Below are 25,253 nucleotides of genomic sequence, written 5' to 3'. Positions count from 1 at the left end.
CCGATCTATCTTAGGCGGCGGGGCATCTTGGTGCTTACAGAGGTTTAGCGCTCTCTGACCGCTGCACTGCAGTAGGTTTTACCACAAGCGGCAGGCCCAGATGGACAGCGACCGCTGAGCGATGACCCTGAAGGGAACCCCTACGGCCTGATTTGGAGGCCTAGAAGCTTGATGCCTGAGCATGTCTCCTGCCAGTATTCACCATCAAGACATATGCTGCACAATGACGAGCTGTTCCAGCCTACAGCTCCATTCGTATGATGGTGTGTTATTCGCCTTGGGGGGGGACTTGGGAAACCTGGTCACGCCAGCTCTGTCACGCTAATGAGATTGATGCCGAGGCCGAGATGGAGGCCTCTAAAAGCATGGTGCTCTCATCACAAACCGTGAGCTTCCAGAGTGATGTGATGTGATAGCTGAGCCACTTGGTCGCGATCTGCCAAGAGTCATTAAACATCGACTGTCGGACCAAGCGCACCCCATCCGTGGCGCAAGACGACTCCTTTTGTTGAATGGTCGTTTTCACCCCCTTCAGTCCTCTTCATTGGTACTGCCACAAATCACTGCAATAAATCACCGGCCGCATCAGCGTCTAGCACAGCACCCACGACACCATGGCTGGCAAGCCGAGCAAGATGCTCGATGCCAATCTGGGCCATGGAGGACGGTCACGCTCGCCCTCGGCATCGTCCGACAACGGCCTGCCTCCGTACGCCGACACGGCATCCACGGTCCAAGACGACGTGATACCCCCCGAGACGCTGCTCCTCGCGGGGACCACCATCCACAGCACCGCCTCCATCACATCACCACCCCTCTACGAACTCTCCCTCGCCCTCGGCCACCTCACGCCATCGCACCAGAAGGTCGAGCTCTCGCGCCTCGACTACCACGTCCGCCGCGCCGGCGCCAGCGCCGCTACAGCGGGCGATCGGGGCCCCGAGGTTGCGGCGCGCCAAAAGCACCTGTACAACCTGTCGCGGCCGACGGCGATCATGCAGTCCAATTTCCCCTTCTACCTCGAGTCCGTCCGGCGTAGCAACCTCGGCCACGTCGGGTTCAAAAAGCGCCACAAGATGGCTGGCTCGACCGAGTACCGCGCCCTGCGCGTGACGCGGCCCAACGGGGTGGCGGGCGAGCTCAAGGGCGGCGACGTGCTCTTCTCGATCAAGGCCACGGCGGCGGGCCGGTGGGAGTGGCGCGAGGGGGAGAAGGGCGGGCCGCTGCTGGCGTACGACACGTACGAGGACGGCATCGTGCGGCTGCAGATTGTCGAGCCCATGGCGCAGAGTCGCAGGGACGCGCTCGTGGGGACGTGGTGTCTGCGGGTTTGGTGGGACCTTGTGGCGAGCAAGGAGCCGCTGTTGACGTGGGAGCAGGGTGAGTTTGTTTCGTTACTCGGGTATGGAAATGGAGGGGATTTGTGCTAACTGGCGCTGCTAGTCAAACCCCTCTTCGAGCCGGGAATTCGGCAATACGACTAACGGTGCTGTGCTGGTGGAGGACCCTAGGGAATGAAGCCTAAGAGGTCAGCGTGTGATGGCAAGAGATCCTTGTCCAGTCTGGATTTTTCTCTTGTCTCTTTTGTCCGGTTAATTGAGAGTTGATATATGATTTCGTGGCCATAGGGGCTAGGGCCGAGGCCGAGAGTCGGAAGGAGCAAAGTGCATCATTCATCTCGCCATTGCCTCGTGATGCCCTCAATGACGATGACGGTCCCTCAGCGTGTTGCTGCCCACAGCTTGACAAACGGCAGGCGCACCCAGATCAGTCCCTTGCGGGGCAGGAGCCGATGACGGTGGCCCCACAAAACGTCACTACCACGGATTTTCACTCTTGCACCCATCGGGTTCGCTTCGCTTCACTTCAGTTCAGCTCGCATCAGACTCATCTCTATCTATTGCCTCAATCTTCAATTCACCCACAATTCTGTCAATTGGGCTCGCCCGCCAGATCTTCTCGGTCGAACTTATTCTCAATCAGTATTGAGCCTCAGCAAAGACGTACGGCACCGATCCAGTGGAACACCCCTCGTTACCATCAAAAGATACCATAGCTAGGCTCCCTGGGCGGCCCCTACCCCCCTCGTCGACCATGGACTCAGAGTACCTCGCCGAGCTCACGACAACGATATCGGCCGTTCAACGCGCTGCGAAGTTATCAAAAATCGTCCTGGCCGCTGCCAACAACCGCGTGGGACACATCGACAAGGATGACCACAGCCCTGTCACCGTGGCCGACTTTGCTTGCCAGGCCATCCTCACCGCCACCCTTACGGCTGCCTTTCCTAGTGACTCCTTTGTTGGCGAGGAGGCTGCCGACGACCTGCGAGCAAACCCCGATTTGCTAGCGGCCGTATGGGCGATTCTGCAAGAGGTCAAAGCCGCCGAGGTCGAGGGTGAGGACGGTGCCTCGGTCGTCCGCTTCCCAACGTCGCCAGACCACACCTGCGAGCTCATCGACCGTGCAGGCCTCGGCCAGCCTCACAAGGGGCGGGTCTGGGTGTTCGACCCCATCGACGGCACAAAAACCTACCTTCGCGGCGAGATTTATGCCGTCAACGCCTGCCTTCTCGTCGGCGGCAAGCAAACTGTCGCTGTCGTGGGCCTGCCGAACCTCGCGCCCGACGCCACGCCCCCGATCCAGAATCACACCATCGACCCGAACCCGCACGGCGGCTCCCTCCTCTACGCCGTCCGCGGGCGCGGGTCGTTCCTCCGGCCGCTGCCCGGGGCCGCCGACCTGGCCGGCACCCGCATCCCGCAGCACCCCACCGACACGTCATCGTACCGCCTCGTCACGAGCACGGACGCCGACTCGTCCATCCCCGGCATCCACGAGAAGATCGCCACGCGCATGGGTCTCGCCTATCCCGGCAACGATCTCCTCGGCTGGGTACCGCGCTGGGCCTCCCTCGCCCTCGGCCACGCCAACGTGACCTTTTGGGTCTACAAGAAGAGGGAGCGCCTCGGCAAGATCTGGGACCACGCCGGCGCTATGCTCATGTTCCAGGAGGCCGGCGGCAAGGTGACTGACGTCGATGGCAGGGAGCCCGACCTGACGGCGGGGCGTAAGATGGTTGCTAATTTTGGTTGGGTTGCCGCGCCGGCGGGCGTGCATGCCGAGATCCTAGCTGCCGTGCAGGATGCTGTCAGGGCAGAGGGGCATGGGGATCTTCTGCGGCCGTTGGCGTGACGTGTGCATAGTTGCGGGGAATGTTTTGGTTGATGATGTAGCGTCTTGGATTTATGGATTTGTGGCAATGATCAGTGGTACTTTTGTGCCTGTGACCTTTGGGCTTTGCTGTGCTCATCTTGTGATGTGGATTTTCTGCGACATGTCTGCAGATTCCGATGCAGAAAATGCTTCATTTTCCGACACACCCATTCCGGTATCGGCGAAGGTAATTCCTTCGCTCCCATATCGTCATGCTCTCAAGATTCAATATTCCTTCTCCATAGATGAAATCTTTGCGATATTGAAAAACAAGCGTATTTCCATGCGAGGCTTGGTAACAACTCTCAGTGCTCTGAACGGATCAATCGTGGGGACAGCCTTGCACATAACTTTCTCTTTCAAGCTCTCCCAGACAGAAGATATGCTATATTAACACTGCCACACCAAAGGCATCCTGAGACCTAGCAAATTTGTGCATCTTTGTAAACACTCATTGATCCCCAGCTCCTAGAGGAAAGGTCTGAGGGCTCAAATAAGGAGCCACGATCTCCCAGTTCGTCCGCCAAGCTTTCTAACATTCCACGGGCATTCTTGTCGGAAGCAATCACGAGTACCTAGTCATGAATGAAGAGTGTCTATGCTCACATCAACAAACACATAGCTAACAAGTCGTTTATCTCTCAACGGGTGGTATACACCCCCGTTGGCACAACGTGATACCCTCTTTTCCCAACCTTGAAAGTCAACTCGCTCCTCCACTCCTCATCTCTGGCCAGACGCTCAACCGTCTTTTGTATCGTATACTCAGGCTTCCACCCTAGCTCGGCCACCGCCTTGGAAGAATCATACACACGATCAATCCTCGGCAAGAACCCCCAGCCCCGTCTCCCAAACGCGGCCTCAATCCCCGGCACCGCAGCTCTGTAGGCAGCCCCAGCATCAGCATCCAATCCCCTCAGCGTCTCCTCATCGCGACGGAACGGAGGCGGCGAGCTGATGATGTACTTCCCCCACCCCACATCCCGTGCTCTCGCCATGGCGCAAACGCAGGCGGACACGACATCAGAAATGTCGACGCGCCGATACGCCAGCTCGAGGACCTTGAGGTTCTCGTCGTCCATGGCGCTGCGCCTGTCCTCGTCGTCGTCCTGTTCGGGGAAGAAGCGGCTCGTGCGCAGCACGAGGACGGGCATGCGTGTCTGTGCGTGGACCAGCCGGCAGAGATCCTCGGCGGCGACCTTTGTGACGCCGTAGATGTTCTTGGGGATCGGAATGACGGCCTCGTCGATCCAGGCGGCGGGGCTGCCCTTTTGGGGGCTCAAAGCCCTGCCAAAGGTGGACGTTGTCGAGATGAAGACGAAGGACTCGATCTGCGGGCCGCGGGCCGAGGCTTCTTCAAGGAGATTCAGGGTTCCGGTCATGTTGACGTTGACAAAGTCGGTCTTGGTGTGCGAGTCGACGTGCGGCTTGTGCAGCGTCGCGGCGTGGAGGACATGCTTGATGGAGGGGTAGCGGGCGAAGATGGAGGCGACAAAGGGGCGGTCGGCGATCGATCCAACGTGCGTCGTCGTGGCCGCGGCGAGCATGTCAATGCCGATGGGGGTGTGGCCGTGAGAGGCAAGCGACAGCATGAGAGCGCAGCCAAGGTGACCGGCCGAGCCGGTGACAAGGACGTTGGGAACAGCAGCCATGGCGACGAAGGAGTTGTTGGTACACAAGGTGTCTTCGATGTCTGACCGTGGGCGACGAAGCGTTTTTCAGTGCCCGCTTCGGTGAAGTGACTCACGGGCTGGAATTGGATTCACGACTTTGTTTGGCTTGGCTTCCACCAGCGTCGCGAGATGGCGCTACACTAAGTCTAAGCTGTGTTCCACCTTGAGATTAATGACGAATAGTCCGTACAAGAGTGACCATGCTCAATCGAGGTGTGCTGCCAACCTATTCACAGCATGAGCAAGGACGTGATATCGCGAATGTTTCCAAGAACCTATCGAGAAGCAAACCAATGCCGACGCTATGCTAGCTCAACACCATCCACCAATCCCAATTCTCTGCCCAGACTCAAGATCTCCCCGACAACAGCATCGACATCCGCCTGCTTGATCGGCACCCGGTGACCGCCATTCCACTCGACCAACCTCGTTGTGCCCTCCTCGCAGTAGGACTTCATCATGACCCGATGCAGCTCGAGGCCAGGGTCCCTCAGGCCGTGCACATGAACAGTTGGCAGCTTCAGCACGTGCGCATCGCCCGTGATCCCCTCCGGCAGCCCCTCAAACTGCGAGCTCCTCATCGACGCATCCGCTACGCCCGGCGGCACGGCGACCCCGTCCTCGAGCACGACAAGCGGCGCCCGGCCCGCGAGCAGCACGGCAAACCGAAACGCCGTGGCCGCCCCACCGCCGAGGACCTGCTGCGTGTACAGCCAGCTCGCGGCGATCTTGGCCCCCTGGCTGAACCCCAGCAGGCCGACCCAGGGCCCCGTGGCGCCGGCGGCGTCGTCGCCCTCCATGGCGGTGCGCAGGCTGTAGCGGATCTCGGCCGACGCCGTCTCGGCGTCGACGTCCGGGTGTGACGGCAGCCACGGCAGCCAGCGGCGGAAGGGGCCGAGCTCGCCATAGACGGCGACGATGTCCTCGTGGGCGGCGCACAGGAAGGGTCCGTCGACGAAGACGAGGCGAAAATACGGCGCGAGGCGCGCTATGAGGGCGCGCGCCTGGAGGGCGAAGATCTCGGCGTTGACGCCCCCGCCGTGCAGGCAAAGGATGCGCGGGAGCGGGAGCGTAGAGTCTGGGACAGTCATGGCAGCTCGCTCGGCTGGAGAATGATTTAATGGGCTGCGGTTCGATGACTGGTTTGCACAGACGGCGGTGAAGCTGCCAATACGCGACTGCTGTGAATGCGTGAGATCCGAGAAGGAGGTAGAGTCGAGAAGAAGTCGAGAACAATCTATCTGTCTAAAGAAACAAACACACCAGACCGCTGCATGAGTGGGCCTGTACAGCAGCAGCTCTCCATGTCGAGCGGCTGAAGCCCAATACAGAAAGTCACACACGCGGCTGAGAATGGCACACCTCCAAATCCGGACCGGCTTCGGACGTCCGGCGGCACGCTGACATGATCGGAGATCTGATTGATCGAGATCTCATTCAAGACTTAAGACTAGAAAAAAAAACTACAATCGTGATTGCGTTTTATCCGACCATTCTTCTGCTATCATGCTTCCACGTTCCGCGCCTTATGCTAAACCTATACTCAACGAGCCCCCCCTACCTCCGCAGATCGGCGTCCGAGTCCCTCGCGCTCTGCACGTCAAAGCTGAACTCAACCGTCTTCGTAATCTTCTGGTCCTGCATGATGTACTCTTCGCTGCCGCTGTCGCCCACGACGTGCGTCTGCGTGCGCATGCTGGCATCGGGTGCAAAGTGCGACCCGCCCATGGCCCGGCTGCCCTTGGTCTGCGAGCGCTCGCCGTGGGACGAGTGCAGGTAGATGGCGTTGGAGGTGTCGCGGCGCGAGGTGCCGAAGAGCTTGGGGAAAATCTGCTGCAGCAGCGGCTTGGCGGCCGGGATGTTGCCGCCGAAGATGCTAAGGTTGAGTTCGAGGATGCACCACATGAGGGCCGTGACCGTGTTCACTGCTTTTTGTTAGCGCGCGCCATGTTCTCCGCGGTGTCCTCCGGAAGGGACTCACTCGTGAGGTCGGTCTCCTTCAGCAGGATGTAGAGCGAGTGCAGACGAATCACGCTGATGATGCAGACCCTATCAAGCCGTCAGCAAGATGCTTTCTTCTTTGGCAGCGCAACGAGTAGCCAGAAGAATACTCACAGGGCACCCATGGACAGAACCACGGCAACACCAATCTTTTGCTTCAGCGGCAGCCTCAGCGTCTTGAGCACGGGCAGCGGGCACACGACGGTCGTAATGTCGGTGAAGATGCCCAGGCTCGCCTGCACAAAGTAGAAGACGGGCCGGTTGATACAGACGGCCGTCGTCGCATGCTCAAGCGCCCACGATCCGGCAATCGGGTTGCAGCTGAAGACGTTGACGAGGGCGCAGGCGAGCGAGTAGCCGACGGTGAAGCCGAAGAGGACCCAGACGGTCCAGACCATCTTGCGCGAGGGGAAGATGCGCAGATAAAAGAGCAGGATCGAGCCCTTGGCGAGGCCTGTTGCAAGGCAAAAAAAGATGGCCGCCAGCACGTTCGTGAGCATAAAGTTGGGATAAAAGTCGGGCGTCATGGGCACGTTCCAAAGGTGCTTTCCGAGGCCCCAGTTGAGCACTACAAACATCATGGATCAGTATACCGCTTGTCGGTCGATGTCATGGTATCGAGACTTACTGTGCCACACAAAGGCGACGAGGGCTGTGCCGCAGAGCTGCAACTTGTTAGACGATATTCGAACGACATTTTAAGTTTCGATAAGGTTCGACTTACCAGGGCGCCGATCATGATGTCTAGGGAAAACGCGAGTCAGCCTCAGAAGACCATGCCAAAATCCGTAAAGCAGGGGTGCTCAACGTACAATCATCCAGGGAGACCATGCGGATAATGGCCGCTCTTGTCCAGATCCGCGCGACTGTCGAAAGAACGGCCAAGGCAAAGCTGATGCCCGACACGATCATGAGCGCAGTCACTTGTGGCGCCGCAGTCGGATCACGCACATAGCCCTCCGGCACGGGCGCAACGTACATAACCCCATCCTGCATCGACATGGTGTCCAACTGCGGAAAGAGGACAACAAGAAACAGTTGCCGTTGCGCTGACGAAAAGAACGTCCTCGGTCGATGATGGACAGAGGAACCCAGAGAAGCAAGGCCAGGACCAAATAGTCAAGTGGGCAAACCAAGGCACAGGATGGGAACAAAGGGGGAATTAGGAACAAGAAGGGGAGGGAGAGAGAGAGAGGGCGGAACAAGATTTCGAGACGAGCGCCTTCGTACTCGGCGAGGGAACTGCCGACCGTTTGTATATTTTTGGGGGACAGTCCCGCCCTTGACCCTTCTTCCCGGGGACTTAGCAGATCGTCTGTGTGATACAGTAGGGCGCGGTACCTGACCTTAGACCGCGAGCTAAAAACACGGCTTCCTCTCAGCCTTTTCTGCTTTGAGAGGAAACACTTCATCTGGGCCTGTCAGCCCGCCCTTCTCGATCGCTCTGCGCTCCGTAATGGGCGGTCATGCGCGCGCGCCGGCGCACAAACCTTGCCATGGGATACCGTTGCTGCGGTGCCCCCCCCCCTGGCCCGGCTCTTTTGCGTGCTGTGAAGGATCAGAGGCAAGAAGAGAATGGCTGTCTTCGCATGGTTCCCTCTGCGAAGATGACGGACGACCTCCCACGTAGAGCGATGTCGTCCTGGTGAGCTAAGGCACGCCACGACAGGGGCATGAGTGGCCAAGGAGGACCGAGGTGGTATTTGTGCAGCATGTATGTAACATTGTACGGAGACTTTCCTGTGCAGGCGTCGTACCGCATATCGTCGGAGTCATCCCTCGTGGTGGCCAAGAACTGGTCTGGCAGGTCTTGGCTCGCCGTCTATGGTAGTGCTCATGTTGGAGACAGATGGATGGGGCACGAGAGGCGCCCCATGGTGAAGAGAGGATGGGAAGAAAAGAAAAAAGCGGCCCCCGACCAACCTGTCGGTCCGCGTCTGCCGCGGATTGTGATTTGTATCAGCTAAGGTAAGGTAGAGGCGTGGGCTGCATGTTGACGACCCTCGGCATTGCTACGAAGCCCGTCGCCGAGAGAGACGTCCTTGCTTCGAGGTGAGCAGATTAGGAAGGACCGGTCTGCCTCCCTCTCGGCCGATTGCCATGATCTCTGATGATACGAGATGAAAATGGGGGCACGGGTCTGGCCGCGTGCTTTGGTGTTCGGCCTGTTCCATCGTGATGGGTGCAGAGGCAAAACCCGGACAAGCTCAAGCGTCAACCGTCTCCATTCTTCATACAAAAATCATGCCATACTCAGGCAGGCCGGGATCAAGCCGTGTCGGCCGATTGGAAGGACGACACGCCAAGCTTCATTCTGTTCGTCTCAACCAGCAGTGTTTGTGTCCTTGTAGATAGGCGGGGGCTTGTTTGCTAGAAATTGATGCATACAGTCCAGCATCAGGGGTCTCCTTCAGATCACCCACCGGATTCTGTGGAGATTGATATGATCCGAGGGGTAGCCACTTCTCTGACGGATCCAAGGGAATGGTCAATGTCTGGTGACTTGGTTGATACTCGGCAATGGAGACCTGCGAACAGGACCCATAAAGGGCTCAATGGAAGGAAAAGACAGACAAGTCATTAGATGACCCGGCGGTGCTGAATGTCTCCCCCGGACCTCAGCTGAGACACCGTAGTCTTGGCCTCCCGACTACATGAACTTTGTTTCTTCTCGATAGCCTCTGGGAAACGAGCCCCGGTAGGAGAGACGACACACACACACACACACACACACAGAGAGAGAGAGAGAGAGAGAGACCAGAAGTGAAAGAGGGGCAATCAATGTTGTGCTGTGTGGCCAGGGGTCGCTACGAAGAACCACACGAAAGCCCCTGCATGGCGAATGGGGAGCTGCAAGCCTGATCCCTGTCGGCACTGCAACCGAGGTCGACCTTTTCCCCCGGTTCTAGTGACGGCCCACGCCAATCAGCCCAGCGCACCCCTCCCGGAATCGATTCCGGCATGGGACGGGAGATGGCCCCTTCCAGGCGTCGTGAGATTTACAAGTACCTCAGCGGCCTTCCGCCCCCCCCTGGCCTGAAGCAGTGGAGGTGGCATTGCCACCCCTCGGCGGATGGCGCAATGCGAAGGTTGCGAAACCCTGAAGCTCCCTCGCCCTCTCTCCCCGAGGAAGGGCCCTGCTGGATGTGAGCCAGGGGAGAGAGCGGAGGGTCGGCGGCCTCGGGAGGCAGGGCTAGAGAACGGGCGCCGTCGATTTTCTAGAGCCCACAGAGAACAAAAACGGCGCGTCTACCTAAGTGGACAGACGTGTGCGGCCCGCTGATAGCGCACCCCCAGTTATTGTCATCAGTGCGTATTTTCATCGTCTGATGGTGGAGCGTGGAGAGAAGGGGCGCATTGCGGCAGTAAAGATTCTGTAATACCGGGGCCGTGGGACTCAGGTGAGCTGCCACATGGAGGTGTTACCTTGGGCAGGGCGGGTTTTGCTGTGTCGCGTGGGAAGGGCAAGAAGGAAACCTGAGTCGCTGGCACAGATCTGAACCAGATGCACGGGAAGATGAGGGGAGGGAACGAGCGAACGAACGGGCCGGGTGGGAGATGTGGCGCTTCATGTGGTGTGATCGGGAGTTGAGAGCAAGATAAACATTGAACCAACGACCAACTCAAATGGAACAACCACCAACAGCCAACGAAGCCAACGACCATCGGCTGACAAAACAACATCCAACTTGAGTGTCAAGAGGAACCCCGCTACCGATGAATCCATTGATCAGTGGTGCTTCTTTTTGAGTGCCTCGGGGGTTCTGCGAAGGCCGTCGACCGACCATCGACCTACCAACTCGGCAGGTCGGCCGTCCAGGGCCTGGACACTCCCCTGTCCGCCGCGCTCTCCTTGCAGAAGCATGACAAGAAGATGGGGCTGCAGGTCGCAATCATCACATGCAGCCGGCGCAGAAGAAGCCGGGGCCAGCCAGGGGGCCCACGTACGGTACCTGGGCTTCATACCCTGTCATAGTACGAATATCTCATGGTCCTCCGCTGCGCTGCTGCTGCGGCCCTCCGCGCTATAAGCAATAAGCTCTCCACGAGGGCAGAATACTGCCAGGCCCCTGCAGAGGCCATGTCCCCCCGATCAGCGATACTACAGGTTCGGCGGCATACGCCACGCCAGTTGGTGCTGGCTAAGTCCGCAACATCGGCGTTGTTCCTGGAATCCGGCCAAGGCACACGATCTCCTCATCTCCGGTGCTTCCTGCAGTCAATATTCTGTACTCGATGTAGTAATTGGCTCGTCTGAGGAGAGGGCCGCAGGATTCCCTTTAAGACGCATGTCACACCCCAGGTTCCGAGATGCCTCTTGCCATGCGTCAGGAAGAGAGAGTGTGTGTGAGCGTGTGAGACATCGAGTTCAACTTCCTGTCTCGTCCTTGTCCATCATCTGCCCCCCTTGACCGAAGCAAACGCTTGCTCCGATCGTCCAGCCGCGTCTCGCGCCTCACCTGCTCTTCTTCCGCATCCCCCACCGACAAGCAGCAGCAACAGCAGCAGCAGACATGCTCGGAAACATGAAGTCTCTGATGGTCCTGGGCTACGCCGCCGCGGCGGCCCTCGCCGGTGTCACGCCCGCCGTCCACTACGAGCGCGAGGCAGACATCGGTCCCCGCACCCTCTCCTTCCTCGGCTGCGCGGCCCTCAAGCTCGTGCACCCGGCCAAGGTGTTCTACCCGGGCGACGCCGTCTACGAGGCCGAGAACAAGGCCTTCTGGTCCAACACGCAGCTCATGAACCCCAAGTGCATCTTCCGCCCCGTCAACGCCGAGGACGTGTCCGCCGGCATCCTCAACAGCCGTCTGACCCAGACCAAGTTCGCCGTCCGCGGCGGCGCCCACACTGCCATCAAGGGCTTCAACAGCATCGACGACGGTGTCCTCATGGTCCTGTCCAACCTCACGACCCTCGCCGTCTCCTCGGACCGCAAGTCCGTCCAGGTCGGTCCCGGCTACAAGTGGGGTGCCGTCTACAAGTACCTCGAGCAGTACGATGTCGCCGTCGCTGGCGGTCGTCTCGCCCCCGTCGGTGTGCCTGGTCTCCTCCTCGCTGGCGGTGTCAGCTTCTACGGCAACCAGGCCGGCTGGGCCGCCGACAATGTGCTCGAGTACGAGGTCGTGCTGTCGAGCGGTCGCGTCGTCAAGGCGTCGGCGTCGGAGAACACGGATCTCTTCTGGGCCCTCAAGGGCGGCAGCAACAACTTTGGCATCGTGACCAAGTTCACGCTGCGCACGTTCCCCTCGAAGCGCGTCTTCGCCGGCGCCTACACGGTGGGCGGCGACCACATTGACGCGTTCCTCCAGGCCATCGCCAACTACTCGGCCTTCAACACGGACCCGCTGTCGCACATTGTGCCCATGGTGGTGCCCTCGGACGCCGAGAACAGCGTGGGCTCGGCGATTCTCTTCTACGACAGCGAGACGGAGACGCGCCCCGCGTGCTTCGAGCCGTTCTTCGCCATCCCCGCCATTGCCAACACGCTCGCGTTCAAGACGGTGGCCGACTTTGCCGTCGAGGTCGGCGGCCTCGTCGTCGACCAGATCAACGACGTCTTCGTCGCGGGCTCGACCGTGGGCAAGAACTACAACGAGCTCCTCGAGGGCATCCAGATCTCGCACGACGTCTTCATCAGCCAGCTGCCGTCGCTGTACGCGTCCGTGCCGATCGCGGACCTCGTGCTCGTCTCGATCAACTGGCAGCCCATCACGCCGCTGTGGCAGTCGGCGTCGGCGCGCGCCAACCCCGGCGGCAACGCGCTCGGCATCGACGTCAAGAACAAGGGCACGCTCATGGCGTGGGCCGAGGTCGTCGAGTGGCGCTCGGCCAAGTACGAGGCCGCCGTCAACAAGTGGGTCGAGAGCACGACCAAGGCCATCAACGACGCGACCAAGGCGGCCGGTCTCTTCGATGCCTTCAACTACATGGGCGAGGCTGCCGCGTTCCAGGAGGTGTTCCCCGGCTACGGCGCCGCCAGCGCCAAGAAGCTGCTCGACATCTCGCGCAAGTACGACCCCATGCGCGTCTTCCAGAGACTGCTGCCCGGCGGCTTCAAGCTCGGATGGTAAATCATCGAGTCTGATGCGAGGTGGATGGGAGTCTTGGAGAGTCGGTTTCGCCGTGTTTGGTCTGTGGGATCAAACGTTAGATAATAGCCTAATGACAATGCCAAAATCTTTACCAAGCAAATCACATGTCGTGATCAAGAAGATGAGCCAAACAAGTCATTGGCCGGGGAATGGAGGCAAACAAGAAATTGGTGGGGGAAAGGAGATAGAGAGTCTGAGGCTGGTGATGTGAATAAGCGAAGCAGCGAATCGCGAGAGCGAAAGCGAAGAGGCTCCGCCAGCAGCCTCGTCTCCAGGCACGAAGGTGCCTTGCTGTGATGCTCTTCACTGCAACATGCTGCAAGGCACTGCACAGCCTCCCTGAAGAAGCGGGTCTTTCTGGGCTGTGCCACAGCATGTGTTCGCATGAGCCACGCGGTGACATCACCTGCCAACGCACCCCTCCGCCCCTCCTTCCTGCCCCTCTCCTCCCTCCCGCCGCTGCCTGACACGAGCTTGAGATGTGGTTGGAAGCTCAGATTTCCGGATTCCGCAACATCACATCACCAGGATCAGGCCATCTGCAGCTCTCGCTTTGGTGGATTCGTATGCCGCCGCGTGGGCTCCCGCATTGATTTCTCCCTCACCAAGAGTATAAGACCATCAGCTCGTCTTGACCCCCCTCCTGACTTGGCTCTCCCTACATATCATCGCCTGCAACTGCGTATTCCCCTGCCAACACCAATCCGAAGATACCCCGCCTCTGACTACCAATTATCACGATACCGTCGTTCCTGGCTTTATCTTGAAGCATCCCATTTTGACCTGCAGCACATTCATCCTTCGGCCGATTTCTCCACAATCGCAATGTCTTCTAACCCCGAGAAGCCTCCCCTCTCGGGCCAGGTCCCCGACCAGAACCAGGAGCCTTACTATCCGACACCAGCGGCCTCTGGCCTTCCCCCTGCGAGCTTTGGACAGCCAACCCAGTCATCTCAGCATCCCCAGCAACCCCAGCAGTCTGACCTTCCTCCCGCCTACCCTTCCAACGAGCAGCACGCCGCGCCCACGGAAAAGGGCGCCGCCGTGCCCGCCTCTCAAACAACCCAGCAGAATGCGCCCTACTTCCCTCCGCCGCCTCCCGGCCCTCCCCCCACACATACCGACACGGGCCTGAGCGCCGCCTCGTCCAACCCTTCCCAGTTCTACAAGTCCTCCAACGACTACGAAGGCCCCGCGCCGCCGCTGCCCGGACCCCGTCCCTCTCAGCAGGGCGTTCACGACGAGAAGACTGTGCCCGCCTACAACCCCGCCCAGCCGCACTTTGCGCCGCCTCCGGGCCAAGCCGCCGCCGCCGCCGCTGCCGCCACCTCGAGCGATCACCACCACCAACACCAGCAGCCACCTGCCTACGCCAGTAACGCTCCATCGTCCGCGGCGCCCGGTGCTGTTGCCGCGGATGGCAAGAAGCCCCATCGCAGCTGGGGCGACAGGCTTGCTCAGATGGGCAGCAAGGCCGCCATCCCCATTAATGCCCTCGCCAACAAGATGGGCTCTCAGAGCTTCCTTCCCACCACCATGGACCGCGAGTGTGAGAAGGCCGCTCAGATCTTGAAGAGCTTCTGCAGTACGTCTGCTCTCATCATACCACATTGATGGCAATTGCTGACCAGACACAGAGGAGGGTATCACCTCCGACCATGTTGAGGAGAAGCCCTTGCACGAGGCGACACCCGTCGATCCCAAGAACAAGGAAAAGGAAAAGGCGCCTCGCAAGCGGACTGGCGCTATCGTCAAGATCCCTTCCAAAGTCATCGCCAAGGCACAGGGCCTCGCCATCTTCACGACGGCGCGCATGGGCTTCCAGTTCTCCGGCGCCACCGGCTCTGGCGTCCTCATCGCCCGCCGCGCCGATGGCTCATGGTCGCCTCCCTCCGGTATCCAGGTCCACGCCCTCGGCGCTGGCTTCATGATTGGCGTCGACATTTACGACTGCGTATGCGTCATCAACACTCAGGAGGCCCTCAAGGCCTTTATGAGCACCCGCGTCAGTCTCGGCCCCGACGTCGCCGTCACAGCCGGTCCCTACGGTGCAGGCGGCGTCCTCGACTTCGGAACCGGGTACAGCGGCGGCCGCAAGTCGGATGAGCAGCAGCGACTAGCCGAGGAGCAGGCCGCGCAGAAGAAGGCCGAGGAAGAGAAGCTGCAAGCCGAGGGACTGAAGCCTGGCGAGAAACCCAGCAACCAGCGCCGCAGCAGTAGCCGTTCTTTCAAGCCTGTCTTCACCTACGTCAAGTCGCGCGGCTTCTACGCCGGCATCCAGGTTGACGGTACCATCATCACTGAGCGCCGCGAGGCCAACGCCGCCTTTTACCAGCAACAACAGGTTAGCGTCGAGCAGATTCTGCGCGGTGACGTTCCCCCCACTGGCGCCTGGATGGCCGGCTCGCGCGCCCTCTACGATGCCCTGCGCGTCGCGGAGACCCAACAGCCCCTGCCCGAAGCAAACCTGCCGCCGCCGGCACCCGTACCGGCCGAGCCTCAGGTCGCCCACGGTCCCATCGCGACGGGCCAGACGCCCGTCGTGGGTCAGACGCAGGGTGTTGCCGGGCAGCACGTTCACGATCCTGCCGCGCACGGAACAGGCAGCCAGTACGGCGGCCCGCCGCACATGACCGGCGCCGGAGGTGCGGCCGGTGCCGATGAGGCATTGCCGGGATATGTCGACGACGGGGTCAAGCGCCCGGGCGTAGGTGACCAGAAGGTCCAATACCAGTGACGAGATGTGTACGCAGTATGATAGCGAAGAGGTTTCTGCGAGGGCGTTGGATCGAATTGGCTGATATCCATGCTACATGTCGTTTCTGCTGGAGTTTCGCTTCATAACGCACCCATTATCGAAAATGATGTCACTCCCATAGCTACATTGGTCGCCTGAAATGGGCTCTGTAGACATTTGTATTGAGATTGGTGAAGCAAGGAAGAAACAATCCATGACACTCATGACACCAGTGTGCCAAACGGAACCGTCTACCGAGACAGACTTCAGTAGGAGAGGTCGCGCATCTCCAACGTTGGGGGCGAAATTCGAAAGCCAAGACCTCAGAAAAGTTGTTCATACAAGATTTCCCTCTGCGCGGCTGGCCATAAATGATGCGGCTCCGACTGCGAGCAGAGCAAGGTCTGGCTATTTCCTTTCCCGCGTGACTCTGATGTTCGGAGAAGCTAGGTAATCGGGGCTCTGTAGCTGGAACTCCCCGTGCTCGTCGTATTATCGCTCGTAGGCAGCTCTGCCACCCCTCCGGAGACAGTACAGATCGATAAGGCTGGTCGCAATAGACGACCCTAAGTTTGATGACAGTAACGGCCTTTGGCCCCGCCAGTGTATCCCGGCAATAACCTTCGGCTGCTGTTGTCAGTACAATGGCGCGGGGTCTCCAGCCGTCAGCGTCCAGGTTACATCGGACAGCCCACCAGTTTCGCCTCAATCGTGCTGAGTTTGTAGGGCAATGGTGACCACCCGGGGAGATAGGGCGAGTGAGATTTGGGGAAAGGGTGGCGTGTCTCATGCCAGACATGCGAGTGCCCGAGACAATGTACTCTGCGTGCTTGACAGTCAGTCTCAGGGCCCGAGGCATTCCATCGCGAGACACCCATCCGCCGCTAGCCGGCCTTCGTCCCAGCTCGCTGGAATGTTGCGCTGCGGTTTCCGCACAGCTATTCGGTGCACGGTGGTCAAGAGCATACCAGGCAGTGCCCTCCTCATGCTGCTGTGTGCAACCACTGGTGCGGATGAAGCTTTGTGTGAACACAGGTATTTGCCGTTGTCTGTCTAATCAAGAGACCTTCAATGTTGCGAACATAGCTCCCCTTCGTTCTGGCCTGTCGCACGTGGATGCGAATCCGGCAGGACCATTGTTGTACATTGTTACACTGACCAGAGGCATCGAACGAGTACGTCGGCGAACTGTGACTTCTAACTGAGATGGCTGAGAGTGACGGACAATTTGCGGGCTACAGGCCCGGCATTCGGCGCTCGTTGTGTACGTGCAGCAAGAAACGGCCGACAACAACAGCACTATGCCCGAGCAAGGCCCGAAGTTTCACTCCTTCCGCCGACGTAGCTGAGACGCGTGCAGCCTGTCGCCGAGAACCTCTCTGCTATTCTGACAGTAGGCCCCGCAAATCCTCCCTCTAGCGAAGCTCTACTCGATGAGCAAATCAGTCGATTTGCGGGGCGGCCTCGAAGCACTACTACCGACGCGCAACTTCTGATACTGGGAGACGCCAAAGCGAGGGACGCGTCAGTTCGAGGGTAATTCAACTGGAGCTTTCGGCCACTACGGCCTGTCGATCGCGTTCAAGATCCGAAGCTAGCAAGCTGGGAGTGACGTTTCCGTCGCACGTCGCACGTAGTGCAAGGCCAGGAACACGCCAACAACGAGTGAATGGTTGTGGGTAGCGAGTCCACAATGGCAGTGTGATGCGAGTCGATCTCATGTCCATGCGCTGCACCGCCCCGTATTCGAGAATCTGTTATCACAGTCAACATCTTTGTCAGCTCTGTTGAAGTTCCGCTTTCTCAAGAGAATCGACATCTTTTCTTGCAGACCTGGCGCGGGCATCTTGGTGGCAGAGGTAGGTCGACGGCACTCGTGTCAGGGGATTCCGGCGGCCAACTCCTGGTGTTGGCCTGGGCACGACCACTGTCTGCGAGTGCTGTGAGGGGTACCCCTCGCCATAGCACCTGTTGGTATCCGTCATGGTGGATCGCCTGGGCGCTGGCCAAGGAAAGCCAATGCGTGCTGTGCTGGAGACGGAAGAAAGCTTGACGTGTTCGACAGGGTGGACGGGGCAAACAAGCAAATAGGCGTGCTACTATCGCACGTCTGGGCCTGTGTGAGCTTGGCGGCTGAAGGCAGGCTATGTACGAGCGAACCCAGAAAATGCGTAAGCGAGCTCAGATGTGTGTGTCCTGGATCTACAGAAGCTAGAGGAGTTCTTCCTGGCTTTCGGAGTGAGCTGGTTGTCGTGGCAAAAGACGAGGCATGCTGGCAGACTCGATCATTTGACATCGGAATGAGGCTGAGACACGTGTGGCCTGCCTGGCTATTTGTCCCCTCTCGCTATTCGGATTGGCAAGGCTGGGCGATTGAACGCGGTGCGGTTTCGAGACGCCATCATTGATGCAGATGCTTGAGCGGACGTAGGGAGTGAATGAAGGGTATACAGCTCGTCCTGGATCCCTGACGTGGATGACCTGATCATACTTGGTAGGCACTGTTTACGAAGGAAGACGCGCGCCTCCCTAGGTACCTTGCCTTACCTCAGGTCTAGCGACCACTGTCAGTATTTTGGTCTGGGCGCCGGCCGGCTGGAGGCAAGGGGGCACCTTCCACCTCGTGGCAATAGTGCCAATGGCGAGAATGTGGTCGAGTCAATGGGTGGCTGTTGCCTGAAAGGTCAGACCAGATTTTTTATCTTGATTGTTTTTGCCGCCAATACGGTCGCGCTGTCAGCTGTAGACTGGCACTGGCGTCTCTGTATGGGTTCGAAGAGTCCAATCTCTTGACTGTGCTGCTCTGACAGTCGCCATATTGGACGATCATCGAGACAGGGCGACGGGCAGCTCTGTGTCGCGGAGGAGCCAATGCGCCTGCTACAACTACATGCCCCAGCGGTGCCAAGGGTTGGTCGGAAGGGATGCACCTGCTGCTAGAACGCAGCGGCAGGAATCCAGGGGACGAACCTCTCACTGTCCCTTCCGTCGCTGTGTCCCCTCTCTTCCCACGCACCCCAGCATGACACCCACCAACTCAAGGACGAACAGGGCAGGCAGGACTGGGCCGAGTTCCCCCACCACCCACCCACCCATTATTGCCTTCCAGCGCCTGCCGCATCTCGCCCCGCCCGTCACGACACCCCGACACCGCGACCCCTGCTGGTCATTACCGGATCCATCAGTAAACCACACAGTGTATTGCATCCACCTTCCAGAGGAACCATTCGTGCCGTCCTGGCAGCGCCTGCCTCGACGGCTTCGGCTCCTCGCAGGTGTTCCCACTGCTGCCAAAGCGAGACATCGCTGAAGACTTAGACTGAGCATCTATCTATGCTTGATCCCGCTCAAATGCCCCCCCTCTCCAGCCTTTCTGACGCTCACCTCACACCCTCTACGTTCTGTACCTATTCGCCGTGTCGTCCTATCTCCTCCCCCCTCCTCCGCCATACGTTCTCTCGCCGTTCCCTTCCTCGCCTGTATCCTGAGCACAAGGCGCTCCCTAACGACAAGTCATACCTCGCCTTTTGTCACCTCAGCGGCGCCTGCTCACGATTTGCTTGCCTGTCTATCAGCTCTCTTCTCTTCGAAGGTCTTTCCTCAGCATTCTTGATACTATCAATACCTGTCATCTCCGAATGTTCTCTGTGTCATCTTGAAGGCGCAGCGTCACGCAACCTTCCGCCCACTTGCCGATCCTGCCGCCTCAGAGCGCCTTCAGCACCTTCACCAGCCTCCAGGCTATATTGTTTCCGACTTGCCCAAGCTGGAGAAGAAGGCTGCTCTAGTCAGCGTCGTCGACGTGACGACCATGGGAGCCAGGATGCCCGCCACTCGAGCTAACCGCCTTTGCAGCACGCGGAATCAGTTTACAAGGACGCTCGTGCTCGCCGCAGTAGTTGTATTCCTCGTATGCGCGACCATTCGGAATAATCGCAACAATAGTCAAGCACGCAATCGCGTGATGATGACGACCGATCGCATGGCCGTGGCCGCAGCCCCCCCACCAACTGTCCCCGTGCAGACGCCTCTCGAGCCTGAATCTGCCAATGCCGTGCTCAACGATGCCGACCTTGGAACACCGCTTGACAAGCATCGGATGAACTGCGACATCAACATGCAGCACCTCCGCCAAGTGGGCGAAACCTACGGCTTATCCGGTAAAATTGAATACTTCAAACGATACGTTCGATTTCATCGTAAACCCATCGAACGACTGTCTTACACCAACATTGATCAGAAACTACTGCCACGCAGCTTTCAGACGGTCGACCTCAACAGCGGATACGTTTTTCAAGAGTGCGCTGAGCCGCTCGAAGTACCGGTCACGCAGTCGCCCTATCCTGCCGACGTCAACCTCTCCGAGTTCATGTTTGCTGTTTCTACGACTTTCTCGCGCATCAATAATCCTGCCAGCAATCCTATCAAGGAATGGGCTTTTTGGCTCACCAACAGCAACGGTAGGCCGAATGGAGGCAAGCTGCTTCTCCAACTCATTGACGCCACTGTCGCGGAGCTTGACGACGTTGCGAGACGCCTGGCGCGCGCCGGTATTGACGCCGATGTGAGCCACACCGACTCGAGGCTTGAGATGGCGGTGCGCTACCTGGGTCTGGTCCCGATGCTCTACAACCATCGAGAACGGCCCAACAAGAAGTGGCTTGTCATGTGCGACGACGACACATACTTTCCCAACATGCACGCGCTCAAGGCCCGGTTCGAAAGGTACGATCATAAGAAGCTACTCTATATTGGAACCTTGTCAGAAGACGTTGGCGCTATTGAGCGTCACGGATCCCAGGCGTTTGGCGGTGCTGGCGTCTTCCTCAGCGTGTCTATGGCCGAGAAGATCACGGACATATTTGCGACATGTCGGTCCAACACCAAGATCCGAGAAGCCGACTCGGGCTGGGGGCCTCAGGGTGATATTCTCCTGCGCAAATGTATCTACGAGAACACCAACGTCAGGCTCACCCAGTTGTGGGATTTGTGGCAGCTTGATCTTTTCGGAGATCCTGCCGGCTTCTACGAGGGCGGCATCAAGCCTTACTCCGTTCACCACTTCAAGGGTGGAGGATGGCACTTTGCCTATCCCTTCCAGTCTACCAAGATAGCCCACGCCTGCGGCGAAGATTGTTCGTACCAGCGATTCGTTACAGCTGACAATTTTGTCATTTCCAACGGTTTCAGTGTGGCCCATTACCCACAAGGCATTGACTTTGACCTCGACCAATTCGAGGGCACTTTCCACGCCGCGCCGGAAGACAGAGGCTGGAACTTGGACTGGATGTACGGCCCCCAACGGCCGTCCATGCTGAGGACCGGCAAGAAGATCGCCTGGGAGCTTCGCGAGTCATACAACAATCCTGACGGCTCCGTGCTTCAAACCTACATCCGCCGGGCTGATGACATCCGATGGGTCGAGAATGACAAGCCACTTCGCACCCACGATGGTGTCATTGAGCTCGTCTGGATCCCCGCCTAATCCCGTCGAGAACCATATTTTGTCATGGGAAATATAGACATGAACGTCAGCGTGCGCGTAAATGGCACGCATCGGGTGCGGTAGCATCAAGCGGCGGTGAAAATGGGTATCGGCTCTTGGCAACGTCACCCAGAGATGAGCGCCGCTGGCACACAACGAAAGCACACAAAGAAGCATTTCATCTCTTCACCGATACATCATGACGCTTCTGTGTCGCGAAGAAGTGGCCATGGACTACACCAGCCGTCACAAACGTCACGATACCCGTCGTCGCCCAAAATTGCGACACAAGAAGCACCAGGCATGGCGTCTGCCAGACGAGCATTTGTTTGGGACGACTGTGTCGTCTCGACCAGCTACACATATAATTTGCTTTGTAAGCGTAGGGGCCACGGGTCTGGCCAGTATTTTTTTTGGTTTGTCCACATCACCATGTGCCAATAGACATGGGAAGAGGCGTTTGGGTTCATGTTTGCATTTGCCGTTCAAGCGAGAGGCTCGTATGGAGCTTCAGGTTTCTTGGAGAGAAGCATCAGGGATGGACTCGCTGACTGGAGGAGGGTAGAGATGCATGCTACATCGTGGAAGATGGATTGCTGAATGTTCGCACTGCTGCAGGAAGTAGTAGTCAGAATCGAGAAACAATTTTGACACACCCAGATACCGATGTGACTTCATTGATGACGGGCTGACTTTGATGTGGCCAGGACGGCCCCTCGACTCGCACCTTGCGACAGCTACGTGGCGGGTTGCCGAATCCGGGCACCAACCCTGGAATTACAGGGGTCGTAGGGATGCAGGCAGGGCGTTGGCGCCGGGTAGCCAGGCGGGCGGGACGGGATTGGCGCAGCCGGTATTTCGCATGGCCGAGGGGGAGTGGGGTAGTAGGCACTGCCTGGCTTTGCCTGGTCTGGTAGGTCGTGCAGAGTGAAGACGCGGTCTTGACATGTGCGCGCGCGCACATGTTCGTCTCGCGTTCCGGAGTAGAGAATCTGTCATGCCGGGGACGGGACGCTTGGTCCCTGGGAACGAGACGCTGCCCGGCGTGATACGGAGCCCAGCATGGATTTCGTCTGGGGACTCAATGCCGGTGGATTAGTCTCATACGATAGCTGCACGTCGCATGTGCTGCCCGCGGCTTCAGCAACAGATAGTACGTCCATGTTCATCGTCGTGTACGGTCAAATGCGCTCCTACGAGTCTAGAAGCAGTCGTCTTCACTTAGAACAATTCAGTAGTCAGTCGGCAGCGCATAAACATGACCTGAAGATGAAATGAAAGTATATTGCTTGCTTGCTTATTTGCGTGCAACACGCTATGTGTACCCAGAAGCCCATGAAATACCCACCAAAAACCCTGAAGCCAATTCCAAACGCCAAGTATGCGGTATGCCATAATAGAAATGCACAATCTCGAGTGCCGCGTCTCGCGACTCAAACGACGATGCCGCGCTGCGACCAGCCACCCTTGCCCTTCCAGGCATACCAAACCAGGCCACATGCAAGCCACACGGTGCCGCTCATGGCCCAGAACGTTGGCGCATAGCACTCCTTGCCATAGCAAAAGACATCGCCTTCGCCACGCCGGGCGGCCGCCTCGGCACCACTCTGGTAATTGGCCGAGTAGACGAGGCCCCAAAACATGGAGCCCAACGCCGGAAACATGGCGACGATGCCCCAGTTCGTGGCAAAGTTTTCAATGCCCCAGATGGTGGAGATGATGATGGGTGTCAGGCTGAAGACAGCGCCGTAGCCGGCTCCAACGAGGCCCGATACGATCCAGAAGCGTTCGCCGTGGTTTTGGATGAAGCCTGAAGCCAGGGCAACGAGGCCGGCGGAGAGCGTAAGACCAAAGAAGAGCAGGAAAACGACACGTGAAAGGGAGAACCCGCGAAGGAACGTGGGTCTCGGAGAGGCTTCAAGCTGAAGGTGCTGCGTCGTGGGCGACGGGGCGAGCAGGTCAGTAAGAGTGCCGGTCGCTAGGCGAGCGATCGTGCTCGTGATGGCAACAATCGACACGTGAGTCGACGGTGAAGTGGCCTTTCCCGGGTGCTCGCCAGCGGCAGTGGGCGGATAGAGTGTGCCGATGATGGTACCGAGGTTATTGATGAAGGCCTCACCCGGACCGATCATGAGAAGGAAGCCAATGGCAAAAAACCACATGGTGCGATCGGTGAGGAAGTTGCGCGTCTCCGCATTGAGCACCCATTCCTTCTTCAGTTTGGCGTCATCCAGATGGGTGGAGGAGTCCAGAATACCAGCATCACCAGCGGCTTCCTCGTCACGGGAACGCTCAACGGCGCCATAGCCACGCCCTCGGCCATCAAGAAGAGAGCTGCGGTCGAGGAGACCACTGCGCTCGAGCTCCTCGACAGCCTCTTCGAAGAGGTCGTCCTCATCGACGACACGCAGGGTGAAGCCGCCAGCAACACCAACAGTGATGAGGAGGATTGCCAGGAAGACGAAGAAGCGGAAGACGTCGAGGTCGCCCTTCGTGCCGTCGGACAGGCGCTCGTAAAAGACGCGACTGCCGACCTGGCTGAGCCACATGCCGCTGAGACCAAAGGCAGCGATGGGCACGGCGAGAGCGAGGCCTCGATGACGGCCCTTGCCAAAGTTCTTGGCGTTCGTGGCAACGGCAGCGAGGTACATGGAGCACGTACCGACGCCGACACAAACAAAGGCAAACATCATAAGGGGGTATGTCCAGTCGGCAACGGTGTCATCTTGCCCATCTTTGCTGCCTCCAATCCGTACAAGCCTTCCATCTCGCCCTCGAAGGCCGGCAGCCGTCTCGTAGTCAAGCTTGCGATAGGTGATGGCGGCGATAGCGTAGCCGGAGCCGAACAAGAGCGCCGCGAGGAATGACAACGGTCGAGCACCGGCACGGTCGCAGATGTAGCCGAGAGCCGAAACTGGCAGGTATAGGGCGATGGAAGACGAGATAGCAAGGCCGTTGACCTGCAGCTGCGTGTAGTGCAGACGCTCCTGGAAGATATGGCCGTAGAGGGAGAAGACGGTGATGGAGCCAGCGCAGAGCGCAGTGACTACAGAGGAGAAGAAGGATACGGCACGGATGATGGACGCGGCTCTTCGGGAGTAGTATGCTTGACGACGTTTGCTGCTTGTGTCGGAGAGAAAGGACGACTGTGAGGATGTCGTTCGCGCGATGGTGGAGGTGTCATCTTGGTCGTCGAAGGAGGGAGGGCTCGGAGGGTGTGGCATGGTGAGGATGCTGATGCCTGGTAGATTGCGAAGGGCGGAGTTCCTTGCCGTGCCTCTTCAATCCATTCTCCGAGGAAAGCAGATATGGATGAAGCTCGAAGGGATCTGAGCTTCCGGTCGGAGAGAGAAGCCCAGGGAACACTGGTGATTGTCGTGAATGATGGGATGGTGGTGGTGGTAAGTTGGGAAGCAGAGGTCAGGGAAAGAGCGATGACCGGCGGTGGATGACTCCAAAGGCAGCACTGACACAGCTACGGCTTGAGGCTCCCCACAATGAGCACGTCACCTGCACCTGCTCTCTGGGGCCTTCGGGGAAGTGGAGCATTCCTGCATTCCGTGACGGACGTAGGACGGTCGTGGCCAATCAATGGAGAGCGAAGACTTGTCAATGCTGGGCTTACAGCCAATGATCGAAGATTACATAAAAACAACCCAGATCGGTCATGGCACCTTCTCTCTCTTTGATGGCACCAGAGGCGACCTTCCTTCCCTTCCCGCCTAGCCCCTAGATTCTCGATCCCAAGCCTTCACAAATCCGCTTCGTGTTTGGCCGTCTCCTCGGCTGGTCTCCCCAGACACCACGCTGCCTCTTGATTTGTGTTTTCATCTCCAACCTGTCCCTGACTGTCAATGACGCCGAGGTTTGTAACTATCCAAGACTCGGTCCGTGGTCTCTCGACTTGTCCTCGAATGAAGGAGACCCATTCGGCCACGTAACCCATCAATCCGACGAGATTGTCCCTGCCATTCTTACCTAGCTCCGTTTTGATATCAGATCGAACTTGAGCCGAAAGAGTCCAGAGTAGCTCCTGGAGGTAACCC

The 25,253-nt window shown here is 58.6% G+C and overlaps 9 protein-coding genes across 9 annotated transcripts; 5 read left to right on the top strand and 4 right to left on the bottom strand.

The window, feature by feature from the left end:
- Positions 1 to 614: 614 nt before the first annotated feature.
- D7B24_003733 (uncharacterized protein) lies at positions 615 to 1,484 on the top strand (the record flags this gene model as incomplete). Its single annotated transcript, XM_028637920.1, has 2 exons — positions 615 to 1,380; positions 1,444 to 1,484. The coding sequence occupies 2 exons, from the start codon at positions 615 to 617 to the stop codon at positions 1,482 to 1,484; spliced, it is 807 nt and encodes a 268-aa protein (XP_028490549.1).
- Positions 1,485 to 2,094: 610 nt separating this feature from the next.
- D7B24_003732 (uncharacterized protein) lies at positions 2,095 to 3,195 on the top strand (the record flags this gene model as incomplete). The annotated part of the gene is made up of 1 exon (XM_028637919.1): positions 2,095 to 3,195. One exon carries the CDS (start codon positions 2,095 to 2,097, stop codon positions 3,193 to 3,195), a length of 1,101 nt encoding a protein of 366 aa, XP_028490548.1.
- Positions 3,196 to 3,857: 662 nt separating this feature from the next.
- D7B24_003731 (uncharacterized protein) lies at positions 3,858 to 4,868 on the bottom strand (the record flags this gene model as incomplete). The annotated part of the gene is made up of 1 exon (XM_028637918.1): positions 3,858 to 4,868. One exon carries the CDS (start codon positions 4,866 to 4,868, stop codon positions 3,858 to 3,860), a length of 1,011 nt encoding a protein of 336 aa, XP_028490547.1.
- A 323-nt stretch (positions 4,869 to 5,191) lies between these two features.
- D7B24_003730 (uncharacterized protein) lies at positions 5,192 to 5,980 on the bottom strand (the record flags this gene model as incomplete). The annotated part of the gene is made up of 1 exon (XM_028637917.1): positions 5,192 to 5,980. The coding sequence occupies one exon, from the start codon at positions 5,978 to 5,980 to the stop codon at positions 5,192 to 5,194; it is 789 nt and encodes a 262-aa protein (XP_028490546.1).
- Positions 5,981 to 6,446: 466 nt separating this feature from the next.
- Positions 6,447 to 7,892, bottom strand: D7B24_003729 (uncharacterized protein; the record flags this gene model as incomplete). Its single annotated transcript, XM_028637916.1, has 6 exons — positions 6,447 to 6,814; positions 6,871 to 6,938; positions 7,005 to 7,458; positions 7,519 to 7,555; positions 7,615 to 7,634; positions 7,703 to 7,892. 6 exons carry the CDS (start codon positions 7,890 to 7,892, stop codon positions 6,447 to 6,449), a joined length of 1,137 nt encoding a protein of 378 aa, XP_028490545.1.
- A 3,512-nt stretch (positions 7,893 to 11,404) lies between these two features.
- Positions 11,405 to 12,964, top strand: D7B24_003728 (uncharacterized protein; the record flags this gene model as incomplete). Its single annotated transcript, XM_028637915.1, has 1 exon — positions 11,405 to 12,964. One exon carries the CDS (start codon positions 11,405 to 11,407, stop codon positions 12,962 to 12,964), a length of 1,560 nt encoding a protein of 519 aa, XP_028490544.1.
- An 846-nt stretch (positions 12,965 to 13,810) lies between these two features.
- Positions 13,811 to 15,722, top strand: D7B24_003727 (uncharacterized protein; the record flags this gene model as incomplete). Its single annotated transcript, XM_028637914.1, has 2 exons — positions 13,811 to 14,570; positions 14,623 to 15,722. The coding sequence occupies 2 exons, from the start codon at positions 13,811 to 13,813 to the stop codon at positions 15,720 to 15,722; spliced, it is 1,860 nt and encodes a 619-aa protein (XP_028490543.1).
- A 3,982-nt stretch (positions 15,723 to 19,704) lies between these two features.
- Positions 19,705 to 21,207, top strand: D7B24_003726 (uncharacterized protein; the record flags this gene model as incomplete). Its single annotated transcript, XM_028637913.1, has 1 exon — positions 19,705 to 21,207. One exon carries the CDS (start codon positions 19,705 to 19,707, stop codon positions 21,205 to 21,207), a length of 1,503 nt encoding a protein of 500 aa, XP_028490542.1.
- A 1,433-nt stretch (positions 21,208 to 22,640) lies between these two features.
- On the bottom strand, positions 22,641 to 24,431 carry MCH1 (putative monocarboxylate transporter mch1; the record flags this gene model as incomplete). The annotated part of the gene is made up of 1 exon (XM_028637912.1): positions 22,641 to 24,431. One exon carries the CDS (start codon positions 24,429 to 24,431, stop codon positions 22,641 to 22,643), a length of 1,791 nt encoding a protein of 596 aa, XP_028490541.1.
- Positions 24,432 to 25,253: the final 822 nt, after the last annotated feature.

The sequence above is a fragment of the Verticillium nonalfalfae genome (genome assembly GCF_003724135.2).
Source record: "Verticillium nonalfalfae strain VnAa140/NRRL 66861 chromosome Unknown scaffold_207, whole genome shotgun sequence".
In the NCBI taxonomy this organism is placed as follows: domain Eukaryota; kingdom Fungi; phylum Ascomycota; class Sordariomycetes; order Glomerellales; family Plectosphaerellaceae; genus Verticillium; species Verticillium nonalfalfae.
This window is presented reverse-complemented; position numbering and strand designations above follow the sequence as displayed.